This window comes from Nelumbo nucifera, chromosome 8 (genome assembly GCF_055504915.1).
Source record: "Nelumbo nucifera cultivar China Antique chromosome 8, China Antique-T2T, whole genome shotgun sequence".
NCBI classification, from domain to species: Eukaryota; Viridiplantae; Streptophyta; class Magnoliopsida; order Proteales; family Nelumbonaceae; genus Nelumbo; species Nelumbo nucifera.
Window position 1 is genome coordinate 26,173,349 of NC_142656.1, and position 15,423 is coordinate 26,188,771.

Consider the following 15,423-nt stretch of genomic DNA (forward strand, 5'->3'; position numbering starts at 1 on the left):
GTCGGATTCATTTATTCAATTCTAACCCTAACCTTGACCCAACCATTAACTCGACCCGACCATTTTGGGTTGGGCTTAGACTTTATCAGCCCCATGTTTCACCCATAAAAATCGGAATCCAATGTCTTCAGAGCTGGGACATGTCACAGATCCTATATAATGGGTTCTCATTGGATAAGGTCTAGCTAGAAATCTAACCATCCCATTAGTAAAACTAATGCCAACTTTGTCTCCTTAAACTCGGTGTTTTCAAGCCGTCGTTGAGCTAGGGGGTTGATCCGATGAACCAGTGACACAAAACCGACTGGGTCCCGTGTATTTTATATATGGTCTTGACTGCGTCAATGGGCTAATTGTCCGGTTGAGCCGCCAACCCCGCCAGACATCCAGCTCGTTGGTGGGTGAATCAATAAAGGATCTGACCGTAAACTACTGATTAAACAAGTGTATGATGCTTCTTAACATTTTGGTTATGTTTGGTTTGTAGGAAGTAAGGCAAGGTAAGGAAATTTATGCAAGCTTTGTAAAAGTATCTTTATTTTTTTCTTCCTTTTTCTACTTTTTCCTTTAAATCAAACACAACCTTAGGCTCCATTTGGTTCATGGTAACAGTGGTCTAGAATCAAAATGGGAATGGCCTATTCTACTTTGAATAGTTTGATTGGGGAATCAAAATCCAATTCTTCTTATTAGTGGAATGGCATTTCCCATTTGAAGGAATATGATCATTCTCTCTCTCCCTCCCTTGGGAATGAGTATTCCATTTCAGCTGATTCTAATTTCAATTCAAACTCCTGTATGAACCAAACAGACAATTCAAACTCTGAATCTCTGGGTACAAAAGCTATCAAAGGGTTAGATTAAGATACCAAAAAGACATGATATCCAAAAAACTTGAGACCAATGCAATGGTATCATACCACTAGTCAGATGGTATTTATCAAAATTCACGGATGGGGTTTGATTGGTCAAAGCAATTCTGGTATCATGTCTTTCCGACATCATAGATTTTTTCTTTTATTAAATTATTCTTAAAAAAGGGATCATTCAAAAGAAAGGCCATCTGACATGACTAGTTTTGTTTTAATATATAATAATAGATATGAGAACACACGGGCACCCATGGGGAGATAGAATTGGGATCTGCTCCTCACAGAGCACTTCCCACCCCGACCTCAGATCCATATCCCACCGTGTATTGGGAATATCTCCTCATGAATAAGTACAGATGTTCCTCATGTGTGGCTGGAAAGGTTGGTGTGTGGAGCAGCCTGTGAAGAGCAGATCCAGGTTGTGGGGAGCGTGGGGCACATGTGTAGTGCCCATAGTGGGAAGCCAATCCAAACTCAAAATACAGGTTAAAAAGCATCAATGGATTCTCCTATTCTTGGCTGAATTTGTAAAGGCAGCTTAATTAATTAGCTAGATAAGAGAACAAATCAGCCCCCACAAGACTGCGCCCCACAATGTCCCACAGCACATCCCCATAGTGTATTGGGAACATCTTCCAAGATAGTCCTAGAAATGGTGATGTCATCATCTGGAGTTATTCCCAATACACGGCGGGGATGTGCTGTGAGACGTTGTGGGGCGCAGTCTTGTGGGGGGCTGATTTGAACTCGCTAGGTAACTTGTATCATCTTATCTTCAAACAGTAAATATTAATTATTAAACCTTTAATGGAGTATACTAAAACCACAGGCAAGGCTAAATACAACCTGATAAAAAAAATGCCTTCATTCTTTCTTCAACCATTAAATCATGTTCGATCTAGTCAATTTCCTAAATGAACCCATCATGGGTATGTTCACCTTATCTGGACAAAATCACTTCTTTTTTGAACTGCATTAAAGATTAGATAAACAGACTCAGAGAAATTGTCAATTATCCTCTATAGGTTCTTTGATATTGACACAAGTTGACTGGTAGTCATTAATTAGAAGAGAATTTCAATTTCAGTTTCGTTTTGGTGTTCTTTCGTCAAAATCTATTAATTTTGTACTTGGCCCTGTAAACTCCTTAATGCAGTAGAAATGGATTGATAATTCACTGAAACAGTTTAAACTACAATACATATCCAGTGGTATTACAGCAACATCTGTTACAATTCTTTTGTTAAGTCCATGTAGTTGGACTTCACCTATATATGCTAAACAAAACAACATTATTCAATTGTTCAGACAAAGGTGTAAACGACTCATTTACACCAGTATCTTTCTGAACATATTAAGCTACAATCTCTTTCCTGAGATCATGTTAGTCTTATTTAGAAACATAAAAGAACTAAGTCAATCAGCCCTCAGCCCTTAAGGAAGTTCCTGCAGATCTTCTCCCAAGTCCTCCTGTCTGGTTCAGCCATCTCAAGCCTTGATTTTGTGAGTTCAGCAAACTCTTTCTGTAATTAGTTAGCCCAGGATCAGATAACTAAGAGGAAGTGTTCATCAATGTGCTAAAAGACTACAAACAGGTAAACACTTACCTCTATACAGTTGTTGTTGACAAGACGATCAATGAGGTTATATAAAATGTCTTTGGTGTATTCAGGATGACCTTGAATGCCCATTATGTGCTTTCCAAGGGTGAACATCTCTACTCCTGTCTTGTCTGAGGAGGCAATCACCTCAGCTCCAATTGGGACCTCCCATACCTGATCATCTTTTATTAGATACAGTCTGTAATCTGTATTTTGTTGCCTAGATAGATAGAGAGAGAGAGAGAGATGAAGTAAACCTCATCTTGATGACACTCAATGATAGAAAGAAAAGGTGGGACTTCCTTTAAGCCACCAACAAGTGTACTTGGGTACTTGTCCTCTGCCAGACTGACTTTCCTCAACCCAATGTCCCAATCAGTATGAGCCCTTCCTATCTTACCACCCAAAGCTCGGCACAACACCTAAAAATAAGCAAATAATTAAAATATTAATAATTTCTCTTACAAAAACTAGTGAAAAAAAAATCTTTTATTAATAATAACATTATTCGATTAATTACGTACTTGGTGCCCAAAACATATTCCAAGCACTTTCTTCTCCATGACATAGAGCGTTTGTAGTAAAATGCAGAGACTCAAGACCCATGGTTCATTTCCATGAGCATCATGAGGGCTCCCACTGATCACAAATCCATGATACTTGTGAAGCTCATCCATGGCAGGAAATTCTCCATCCACAACCCTGAACAAGTCCCACTTCTCTCCTTCCTCCCCGAATGCGTTAACAAACACATTGAAATACCCACCATACACTTTCTTCACGTAGTCAGAATCCTTAGCTGCCATTAATAGGGCATACCTCTTCTCCCCAGTAAACTTCATTTTCTGATAGATTGATTGAGAGAGAGGAAGGGAGGGAGGAAGGATTAGAAGATCAAAAGGACAAAAGGTCGCTTCTTTTTTAAAAGGCCCACAAAGGTGGCAACCACCGGAGTTGCCAAACTAATGAGGAGGAGAAGGGCAGGAGGATTGGAGCCCGGATCCTAAAGCAAGAAGGAGAGATGAATGTTACTATGGGTTTTGAGGGAAAGATAATTGGGACATTTATATAGGAATTGTTGGGGTATCAAATGACACGGTTTCTTGGGTCCAATCAACCAATTGACCTCACCTCATTGTTGACAAATAAATAAATAATGCTATATCTAGGGTCTAGATCTACCTAGATGCATCATAAACTGATTATGGTGTTGCCCATATAACTGCTTATAACTTACGATCCATTTTCAATTTCGGTGGGTCGTGACTCACCACTGAATGGGTCCAGCCCAAGAGATTGACTGGAAAATCAGCTTGAACAAATCCGCAACCACGCTCATTACCTATATAGAGTTAGATGGTGGGAAGTGGCCGGGGACAGGAAAATTGCATAAAGAAAAAGAATGCAAAGAAGAGGCTGTAATTAACCAGTTTGGTTATTGAAACTCAACTCTTCAAAGGCAATTCAGCTACCTGACTTGACCATGAGTTTGAACCCGGAAACCCATGAAGGAAATGGTTTGGCGTTCAATGGGTCGGGTTATTTATTGCTGAGTCTAACTCGATATGCAATCGCTTCATTCTGGTATTTGGTTTTCCAAATAAAGCACACTAAATGTTGACCCGTCTGGTGTCAACTGTCAAGCCACTCAACCAATTACCCAGACAACTGGTTTTGAACTGTTCACAAATCACCACCCGCTGCTTTGAACATCCAGTTGGTTTTCAAAAAACTAGTTTATTTGGAAAGCTGATAACAATTGATTTTGAGGACTCATGTTGGGCCAAAATATCATTAAATTTCAATATTTATATAAGTATAAAATGAAGAAGGCATATAAAATAATACAAAATACAAGGTTTTATACTATATATTTGTATGTGCACTAATTCCAAACTGAGCCTTATGCTGTGTTTGGTTGTAATGCAATTTTATTTGCACTAGTATAAATACACGGGAGTGCAAATGAAAAACAAATGCTCCCATTTATTTCTGTTTTGGGTTTTCCTTTATTCTGCTTCATGTCTTAATTTATTTTATTTATATTGCAATCAAACAAAATAAGTTAAAATTTGAAACAAAAATAAGTCAAAATTTACATTCAATCATTTGCACTTCCATGATTTTGCATCAGTGTAACTTTCCCTTCATTTGATCTCATCTCATTTGCACTCCCATATTTTTGCACGGAAAGATACTTGACTTTAAACTAATAGTTTAATTTTTAACCTAGTGAAATTGATCATCCAAAGTTTCATCTTGAATTAGCTTAAAAATTGCACGTTGAGAAAAGCGTTTATCATCAATGTTTTAAAAAATAAGAAAAAACAGTTTGGCCTCTAGGTCATGATGGATCATTGATTCAATCGTTCGAGTCAAATGGGTCAGACAGTGCCACATCAGCAATGCATACATACATACATACATATGTGTGTAAGTATGTATAAACATGTATTTTATCAATAAATAATGTATAGTTATATTTATGTTTTCAATTCAATTTTTTATTTTTATTTGTAAAGAATATTAAAAATTGCGATTTGAAGCCAAAAAAAGGTATTTTTTTTGGCAAAACTAGCAAGGTGGTGCTTTACAATGCATAGATATCGAAAAATTACCCAAAAAAAAAGACTATCTCAATTGGACATCGGAGCACAAAGTTATCACCTCCCAGATTTTGCATACACATTTAGTGTGCAAACCGTGGCTTAGTCATCAGGTCAAATGGATCAACGATCCAACCACCTAGGTTGGACTTCTTTGACCAAATCAACAGCTTTTTACCATTGTATGGGTTTTACTAAAATCGGAACTATAATCTTAGTTGGTTCAATCAGCCAGGTCAATGCCAGGTTGAAAATACTGTTTATCATATATAAATTACAAAGGATTTGAAGTTATAATTTTGACCAATAAATTTAGGTATGAAAAGACTAAGTTTTTTTCATATTTTTTATCATATTTAATTTTAAATAAATTTTTATTATTCGTTTCCCATTTTTGAAACACGTATATCCATTTTGTTAGAAAAATGTAAATATTTTAATCTTTTGTAATTAAAGCTTTTTTTAATCATCTCTACATTTTAGCCTTCATTCTTGCTAATAAATATAAAAGGGGAGTTCCCTGCAAATATTCTAAGCAGGTAAATTCTGCACACGGAAGGAACGCGTGAGAAGTCGCAAGCTAGTAAATTAACAGAGGCTAAATATTAGACCAAATGTGGACTAATATTGTTCCATAATCAACCCAGCACAGCAGACGAAGTTGGCTGACCTAAGAGTTTTGAATGAAATTATGAAAATACCCTCTTGCCGTGAGACTCGGATTGAACAAAGACTATGACTTATTTTTCATTTTTGTTAATTATTATTTAAAAAAGTATATGACTTCCATTTTGGATTTGCTAGTCTTCCAACACGACAGGAGATTGACCCAACTAAGAAGTCACCCAACCTCAGTTAGATAAATATTGACGCCCAACTGCCTAAGTCAGTCTAATCTTTTTTAGGATGAGGCCCATGTCAACAAAGACAGGGTTTAGATGAACCCATTAATGACTTTGCTCTCAGTCAGCACATCATGGCAATAGGCGCCCATTTCAACCATTTATGAGAATGGAAATATTTTGAAAGCTACTCTTCAACTGAGAGCCCATTAATAAATTGGGACCCATTGGATCTTCTTCAATTTGAAAGCAATGGTCCATGGACTTGGATCTGCTTCAATTTCAAAGTAATCCTCCATAGACTTGGTCCATTCTCAACCCATAATTTCTGGTATGACTCACAGTCACAACCATCAAATCATCTCTCTCTCTGGGTGGACGAAGGCAAGTCTAAAGAAGCTGCACATAGTGGAGGTGCTGTGATTGCTATCACATAAGGTTCATGATAGGTTCTAAGATTTTGGCAACCGGTAAAAAGTATATGATAATTTCAAATGATATGATGGAAATAATAATAATAGTAATAATAATAATAATAATAATAATAATAATAATAATTTTAGTGTTTTTATTGCAAATAAAAACATAAAAAAAAGAAATGAAAGAATGATGTATTGGTAGATTTATTGCCTTTTAATCTAAAGATATAACTTCAAATCTTATTACTTATTGTTTGTATCATTGTTAGCAACTTGAGATTAAATTAGATAGCCGGAGAGATTGACATGTTTCCTAGACAAATTTCTAAATATATTTCTACTCAAACCATTTTGTTTCAAAAAAGCCATTGACTTGATCAACAACCAAATGATCTTATAGGTTGAAGCATCAACCTATTTGGTCATGCCAATAAGCCATAGATCGACATTAGTTTTCTTTTTTCTTTTATTTTGTATTCCATTTTTATCATTAACAAAAAAAATATATTTATCACATTTATTTTTTTAATATGACAAACATATAATATTAGAAATGTACCATTTTTCTTCAAAACATCTATATTTTACACAATTTACTATATTTTTGTCTTATTAAATTTTTATTATATCATGTGTACCTATTTGACTTAAATGGTTAATCATTGACCCACAACCTGGATGCAAAACCCATTTTGCTTTTGGGTTGGGTTTAAATAGGGGTGCAAGTCGAGTACCCAATTTTAAGATTTTACATTTCATCAGGCCCAGTTTTTGGGTCGGCCCTATTCAAATTTTGACAAAACCCCAATCTGAGCCTCCTAAGTTGCACCCCTAATTTTAAACATTGTCTTCCATTTGCATTATTAGTAAAAAAAAATAGTTTTCATTTATCACACTTATGGCATCATGAGTAGGCCCATTTGATCTAGAAGATTAGAATGTTGACCCACCACTTAGAAAAATGGTTTCATTTTTAGAGGTTCATTTTAAATTTTGTATTTCATTTATGTCATTAACAAAAATAGTTCTTGTTTATTACACTTAGTTGTGTTTAATATGGTTACCGTATAATATTAGAGTTGTGACTATTATTTTGTATTTTTCTATTTTAAATATTCTATTGTTTAAAAATAACACCATGGGTTGACCTATTTGACCTAGATGATTGAATTGCTTATTTTCTACACAAAAAAAAAAAACAATTTCATTTCTCAATAAGTTTTAAAAGTATAAGTTTTTAAAAGTATTAAAATTATGGATAAATTATAAATTGCCTCCTTGTACTTAGGGGTAGTAACACTTGGCCTTTAAAACTTTTATTTGTAACAAAGACTCACTTTGAACTTTTAGATTGCAATACTATCCGCCTCGTTAACAAGCTTTATGATAAGGATAAAATTAATAAAATGGTCATTTGATGTTTGATTGGTTGAGAAAAGAAAATATCAAAATAGTAAAAATAGGCATTCCAAAGCATAGTATTTCTTGTTGTACTTTTTGTTTCTTTCACAACTTTTAATGTTTTTTTCTTTTGCATTTTCCACTTTATCTTTGTTGCAGTTTACTCTCTTTCTTCATTGTTCGTTCACTTTGTTGCATTTCATGTATTATCTACAATTTCCTATTTTTCCTTTATTTTCCATTTTTATGTTGTATTTTATCAAATTTCTACAAATTAGTCTCATAAAATGACATAAGGGCAATTTGAGGTTTTAGAAATATTTAAACACACACATGACTGTAGCATGGGAATCTTTTCTAAAGTTAACTATAAGGGAATACTAATGGCAAGGGAATACAATCAGACAGACAAAACCGAAGCGGCTTTCCACGGGGGATCAGAGTCAACACGTCACTCTCCAGAAAGACGTTGTCAAGCTTCCAGGCAATCGCAAGCTTCAAACCCTCAAAGATAGCCACCGCCTCAGTCAGTTTCTTCAGGGGAGGAACAGTTAACAACCATAGCTCGACCCAAGATGAAATCACCGAGATGATCCCGAACAATACAATTATGAATGGATTCGAGCCAAGCGGAATAGTATGAGGTTTGAACTCAGTTTGCCAAGATAGTACAAGGTTCATACTCAAGCTTGGTTCGAATTAGAACTTTGACCTTGAGCTCAGCACAAATCAAAAACTCATAAGCTTGAGTTTGGTTTGGCTTGAGCTCGATTTGAGAAAAAATATTTTATAAAAATAAAAAATTATATATAAAAATATTTTTTATTTGATATTTAAAAAATTAAGAATTATAATAATTAGTTATTATTATATAAAAAATAAAAACATTATATATATAATATTTTTGTTATATATATTATTTTCTATAATTTTATATTTTATTATATATATGTAGCTATTCGAACTCGACTCGAAGTTCAATTAAAACCGAGTCGAACTGAGTTTTTCACAAGCCAAGCTCGTGAGGAATTCGGCTTGTGGCCACCCCTAAATACAATCACTAGAAGCTTTTTCATTAGAACTCGCCCCATTAGTGTTAAACTTTTAAAGAATTCCCTGGAGAGGGGGGGTTTGGATCAATGCATTGTAGAACACATAATAGAGGTTTTTTTTCTTTTTAATAGATGAAAGAAAATGAGGATTAATACCTTAAATATGAGATTTAATGAGATGAAACATAATAAATGTTTAAATTATTATTTTTCCTTAACAATACATAAAAACCAAATTCAAAGACAGGAATATTTTAGTCCAAAAAATCTAAAAGCCTTCAGGAACTATTCCCACTTTTTATAGTAGGATAGATAAATCCTTTTTGTCAAACTTGAAACAGTATTAAAAGTGGAGTTTCATGGATTCTTTGGAATTTATAGCATATCCCCATTGTCCCCAATTTCAAGATTCTTTAATGCTACAACTATTTGATGCTTCTATAGTTATAAACTATCTCATGACATTAATTACAACGACCTTCAACCCATAAAACTAGTCCACATCACAAAATTAGAAAATCTATAATTAATGCATCTTTGTTTGATCTGAATTTTGTGTGATTCCACCATGGACCATTTATTAGTGTAATTGAAGATAATGTTCGAGATCCACCGCTAGAGATGCATGAGCCAAAGGCCCCATGCATTAGCTACAAGTAATGTAATGTTAGTAGTGGATAAAATATAAAAATATAAAAATCTTCTCTAAAATCATAAAAACCTCTCCTGAGATTTCACTTTCCTTTGGTTTAAAAAACAAAAAAAAAACAGCAATTACCTCCCTTCGGTCATTATCTCAGTAACAGAGAATCGAATTACAAAATTCCCTTACTACTCATTAGGCATCCTTCAACATAATTCAAAATGTCAGATTTGCCGTTCAAACTTTATTATTGATGGGTATGAATAAAATTACTTTACTCTTTTCAATTTAACTTATAAAACCTTTTCAATTAAAAGTTAAAAGTTGTTTTGGGAGTATTTTAATAAATCTTTATATGAATTGATAGGTAGAAGGGTAAAATGGGAATTTAAAAAAATAATGCATTAGGATATAAAAGCCCAGTAAAAGATACCATAAAAAAATATAGGCATAAATTCTTTTAAAAAATAATGTATGCTTAGTATTGCTCAACCTTTTATTGACTTTTTTATCTATAGATCATTTCTCTAATTAAATCGAAAGTCCATTTTTCAGTTCTATGTGAAATAAGCTATACAGTTAAGCTATGCAATAGTGTATTAACACCTTTATAATGGGTTTGGATCTGCTCCCCACGAGTTGTTCCCATATCGCTACTTATGGGATATCATAGCTGTTTATTGGGAATATCCCCCTTGTCATTCATGAAGAGATGTTCTCAATACAAGGTAGTGGTGTTCTGTGAGTAGAGATGTGGAACAATTTGTGGACAGAAGATCCACAAATCAATGGGTCCCCACATCCAATAAAAGAAAGGAAATAAAAGAAGTCGATCATCAGGTTAAAATCATGGGGTTATAGCTGGTAAGGGCAACTTTTGGGCCCTAAAATCAATAAAAATAATCATTTTAATATAATTTCTAAAATAGGTTAATTTTTTTTTAAAAATATATCAAATAAGGGCAAAAATATTGTTCATCTTCTTTCTCATTCAAACCACCGAACAAATCTCTCTCAAGATTAATAAATATTGATTATAAATCTCTACTTTTTTTGTTCATCCTTGTAGTTGTTGGATTGTTTCAAGCAAAACAGATGCAAATAGGATTTCGATGGATTAAACACTGTATTGAAGAAGAAACCCACCAACTGAATTGCAAAATTTCTCACTCGATCAATGAAGGCCACCATGAACTAGTACCCTGGAGCAATATTGCATGAAGTGATGAGAGCCTATGCCCTTGCAATTCTGAAGACCTATTCAATGGTATTCATCGTCTTTGCAAGGGGGGTCCACCCCAATTGCGCTAAAGATGTCTTTTTTGGGACAAATTCTTGTTGTAAAACACAATGTCTAGCAAGAAGCATGAGCTGGTGGTTCCGAGCAGATAAAGGCCACGGCGACACCGATTAAGAAATTCCTTGGAGAATAGGCCAAATGAGTTGTCGTTGCCCTCCATAATGTGCTTGACCTTCTGTTTGGATATAATCTCAACCTGAAAGACCTTGGACATGTCGGATGCATCCTACTTCACATTCTTGGCGACAAGGGCTGTGTACCGAGCAGTCTTGGGCATTTTCATACACCAGTAGTAAGTCATAGCAGCAAGCAAACTAAACATCAGAATAAGGCATCATATGAAATCATCTTGTGAGACAGTTGAGGCATTGACGTCAATTTTGTAAGCTGGAGAGGAGTACTTGGCCTTGATTGCAGCAGATGATGATTGAAACTATCCCACCAACTAAGATCCCAAATCCTTGCATGGTGAAGACGGAAGCAATGAAGGTGCCATGAGTCTTCTTGTTGGCATACTCGGAAATAATCATGGTAGAAAGTGTGTTGTTACCACCGATGCCAAACCCGTGCCAGAAATGGGAAAAAGAGAGGGTTGCCATTTTCCCTTTTGGAGCACTTCCAAAAGAAAGCCTTGAAGCGAAGAACAACATTGAGAAGAAGAGTCGTTTTTTATTTGTTCTTCTAGTTCAATTGGGTTTCTTTCGAACGTCCATTAACGTTATCATAGATTCAAAATGCCAACGTGGTCCATTCTGGGTTCACACGTTCCATGAACTCATGGGTTTACATGATGCGAACTCAAGAAAGAGAAAGAAACTGGAGATGGGGACATTTGTTTGATGGTCTGAAAGAGAAAGGAGATGAAAAGTATTTCTACCCTTTTTTAATATTTTTTAAAAAAAAATTACCCAATTCTAAAAATTATGTTAAAAAAATTACTTTTATTGATAATAATAAGAACCAAAAATTGCCTTTATCAACTATAATGGTCCCCACATGTCTTTTAGCTCATCCCTCCACGGTCACAGCTCTACAATGTGCTATCTTTTTAATTCTCCTTATCAACTTAAGCTATACAAGAGTATGTTTAAAGAAAAAACGAAAGCTAAACAAAAGAGTACACTATATGCTTTTATTGAAAATTTATTCCATATATTAAAAAAATCTCTTTGTGCCATATCAGCACATCTCGTGTTCCAATCTCCATCCCAATTTTCTTCCTGCTGAACAGTTATTGCCTTCAATTAATCCTATTTTTCCCATTTTAAGAAAATTTTGTTTAATTTCTTCACGTAATACTGACAAGGGTTTTGTTTCCATATTATAATAGCTTGGATAAATAACAAATTAACTAAACTCTGCCACCTGGCAAAAAATATAAAAAGAGAATGATTTTCTATTCTTCTTTCCAGATATCTTAGCCCTGTTTCCATCTATAGTGACTAGACTAAAATACTGCATCCTTGTTAAAGCATCATCATCCAAATTTTGAGAGATGCAGTTACATGATCATTCTGATCTTTGACCTAGTCCATCTCTTACGTGAATGATTAAATGTTGTGCTCCGATCATCTGAGATTTAGAAGCATGTGTACCCACTTACCCAGGCAGAGTGTACTGAAGAAATTGCCAAGAAGTTAGATATCCATGATATTAATAAAAACAAAGCATTAAATTCTTGGGTCCTGAGAGTGATGTCCCAGCCAATCTTTAGTGCAGTCAGAATGGTCCCTTCATTGATTGAAACAATTAAAACTAGATAAAGTAACAAACTCCCAGTACGGATCATTACATGTTAATTGTAACTTGGGTTACAATCTCTTGCATGAGTTGATCTTTATTACATTTATTGTTACAGAGTTTATTGTATTAAAACGTGATATCTAGCTATTTTCCTTTAAGAAAGCTCCTGCAAATCTTCTCCCAAGTCTTCCTATCTGGTTCAGCAATCTCCAATCTCGATTTTGTTTGCTCAGCGAACTCTTTCTGGCAATAATTAGACAGCCCAATTAGATAATTTGATAGCTTTAGAGGGAACATTTTATAATCAAGTATCAAATTCCAAGCATATACTCAGTTACCTCTATAGAGTTGTTGTTGACGAGACGATCGATGAGATTATATAGAATGTCTTTGGTGTACTCAGGATGACCTTGGATGCCTAATATGTGGCCACTAAGGGTAAACATCTCCACTCTTGTCTTGTCTGAGAAGGCTATTATCTCAGCTCCAACAGGGACCTCCCATACCTGAAGTTAGATACAGACAATGCTAATTAAGTTGATGTTTTACTAGTCAGATAGATAGATAGATATATAAATATATATATATATATATATATAAAGAGAGAGAGAATATACTTCATCCTGATGACACTCAATGATGGAAAGGAAAGGAGGGATTTCAGTAAAGCCACCAACAGAGCTTCTTTTGTTGAAATCCTCCACCAGTCTGACTTTCCTCAACCCAATATCCCAACCACTGTAAGCTCTCCCTACCTTACCACCCAAAGCTCGGCACAACACCTAAAAATCAACAAACAAAAGTATTAACAAATATTAACTACAACTAATCAACTGAAATAATCTCTCTGAGTACATAGTTAACTGCGACATACTTGGTGACCAAAACATATTCCAATCACTTTCTTCTCCATTGCATACAGTGTTTGTATTAAGATGCAAAGTCTCAGAACCCAGGCATCATTGCCATGAGCATCATAAGGGCTGCCACTGATCACAAAGCCATGGTACTTGTGAAGCTCATCAATGTCAGGAAATTCTCCCTCCACAACCCTAAACAAATCCCACTGTTCTCCTTCTTCCCCAAATGCATCAACAAACACATTAAAATACCCACCATACACTTTCTTCACATAATCAGAATCTCTAGCTGCCAGTAAAAGAGCAAATCTCCTCTCTCCTACAAACTTCATTTTAGAAAGCTAGATAGATGGATAAAGAGATTTGAAGGACAAAACAGAGCTTCTAAAGAAAGTAATAAGGATGACACTCCAACTTTAATTGGTTGGAAGCTGAAGAGGAGAGACAGTAGGGGAGTTGGAGACTTCTGCAGTCGATCTGCACCAGATTTGAACCAGGAGGGGAGAGGAGATATGACTTACACTGTATTCTGAGGGTTGAGGGTTATGTATTTATAAGGATTGTGGGATCAGTGGAGCAAAATCCAAATGACCAAAACGTACGTAAAAACTGAGCCGTTAGCTTTCCTAGATGATATAATTCTTTTGTTGTTGTGCTTACCTGAATAATATAAAATATACAGGTCTTGGGTGCTCGTCTGGGTGACCCCTGAAAATGGTCTTGGGTCCGCGTAAATGTATATAACTTCCATTTTCAGTGGGTGGTTAACCAGCATTGAATGGGTCTAAATTAAGATATTGACTTATGAAATAATGTGTTTACCAGAATAAAAAGAAAGTTGGGTTACATTCTCAGGTCTAATTATTTGGGCCCTTTTACGTTTTTCTTTCTTTTAGCCATTTATTGGGAAAATACTTTTTATCTATGTTATTTTATTTCTCAGTTGAAAGATATAATGACCATTTTATCCTTAAGGTTGTGTTTGGTTTGAAGGAAAAAGTAGGAAATAGAAAGGAAATGTAGTGAAACCTTTACAAACCTTACCTAGGTTAATTTCCCTATATTTCCCTACCTTTTTCCTTCAAACCAAACATATATATTCTAAAAGACAAAATTAGAAAGTGTCTCATTTTACTTATCCACTTAGAAGAAGAGTATCACTTACCAAGATAAGTGATAGATACCTAGGGAAAATAACTCTTTTGTGGGCCCCACATGAACCCAAGAAAAGATGGTGGGGTTGTTGGTAAATGGGAACCATTATCTATGTTCCTTTATTTCTCACTTGAATGAGGTAATGACCATTAATCTTATTCTTAAAAGGCAAAATTGGAAAGTGTCTCATTTTACTTATCTATAAGGAGAAGAGTATCAATTACCTAGATAAGGGATATATACCCTGGGAAAATAACTCTTTTGTGGGCCTCACATAAATCCACAAAAAGAAGGGAACCATTTTCCCATTGACCAACTCTCCCCAAACTTTTAACTGAATCAAATACATTATGGGTTAAGGCAGTTAGAGCAAAATATTTGAAGCAAGAACCATATTTATTGTAAAACCAAAACAATATCATTCTTGCTGCCTTGCTGGTGGAGACAAATACTAGTGGTAGCAAAAGGAACGCAAAATTAGCAGATAAAAAATGGTGAGTTGCGTCATTACTTCATGACCCTTGGGTACCCTCAATTAGTGGAGGATACCCTAACCCCAAGCTTGATTCCATTTAAACAATGCAAAATCCTTAGGGGGTATTCTTTTTTTAGATTTTGAGGGGGGGGGGGGAAGTTGGTCAATGGGATTTTTGATTCCCATTGATCAAAAAATTCATATTCTTTTTTCAGATTTATGTGAGGAGCAGGGAAGGTTTACTTTCTTGGGTATCATTTACCCGGATAAGTGATACCCATCTCCTAGGTGGATAAGTAACTTTCTCACTTGTGAGAAAAATTACCAACACTTGAATACAAATATACCCCTTTTAATAATGGATTTTTATGGCTAAAATGGACATTACCTTAATTATTTGCATGGGAAATAAAAGAATATGGGTAAATGCACTTACTCGGGTAAATCTTTTCTG

The 15,423-nt window shown here is 35.0% G+C and overlaps 1 protein-coding gene and 2 pseudogenes across 2 annotated transcripts; all 3 read right to left on the reverse strand.

The window, feature by feature from the left end:
* Positions 1-2,261: 2,261 nt before the first annotated feature.
* On the reverse strand, positions 2,262-3,466 carry LOC104605398 (gamma-glutamyl peptidase 3 pseudogene; annotated as a pseudogene). The gene is made up of 3 exons (XR_016079732.1): positions 2,998-3,466; positions 2,480-2,895; positions 2,262-2,395 (listed from the first exon to the last, which is right to left on the reverse strand). The product of XR_016079732.1 is annotated as a gamma-glutamyl peptidase 3 pseudogene (transcript).
* A 7,014-nt stretch (positions 3,467-10,480) lies between these two features.
* Positions 10,481-11,386, reverse strand: LOC104605474 (low affinity inorganic phosphate transporter 1 pseudogene; annotated as a pseudogene).
* A 1,003-nt stretch (positions 11,387-12,389) lies between these two features.
* On the reverse strand, positions 12,390-13,857 carry LOC104605396 (gamma-glutamyl peptidase 5-like). Its single transcript, XM_010270142.2, has 4 exons — positions 13,354-13,857; positions 13,097-13,261; positions 12,818-12,985; positions 12,390-12,722 (listed from the first exon to the last, which is right to left on the reverse strand). The coding sequence occupies exons 1-4, from the start codon at positions 13,669-13,671 to the stop codon at positions 12,624-12,626; spliced, it is 750 nt and encodes a 249-aa protein (XP_010268444.1). The 5' UTR covers positions 13,672-13,857; the 3' UTR covers positions 12,390-12,623.
* Positions 13,858-15,423: the final 1,566 nt, after the last annotated feature.

Excerpts from the sequence above, each read along its gene's own strand:
- LOC104605396 (XM_010270142.2), bottom strand. The coding sequence starts at position 13,671 with ATGAAGTTTGTAGGAGAGAGGAGATTTGCTCTTTTACTGGCAGCTAGA. Across the intron at positions 13,262-13,353 it reads GAATATGTTTTGGTCACCAA|GTGTTGTGCCGAGCTTTGGG; the intron begins GTATGTCGCAGT and ends GTTGATTTTTAG. Across the intron at positions 12,986-13,096 it reads TTGAGTGTCATCAGGATGAA|GTATGGGAGGTCCCTGTTGG; the intron begins GTATATTCTCTC and ends ATCTAACTTCAG.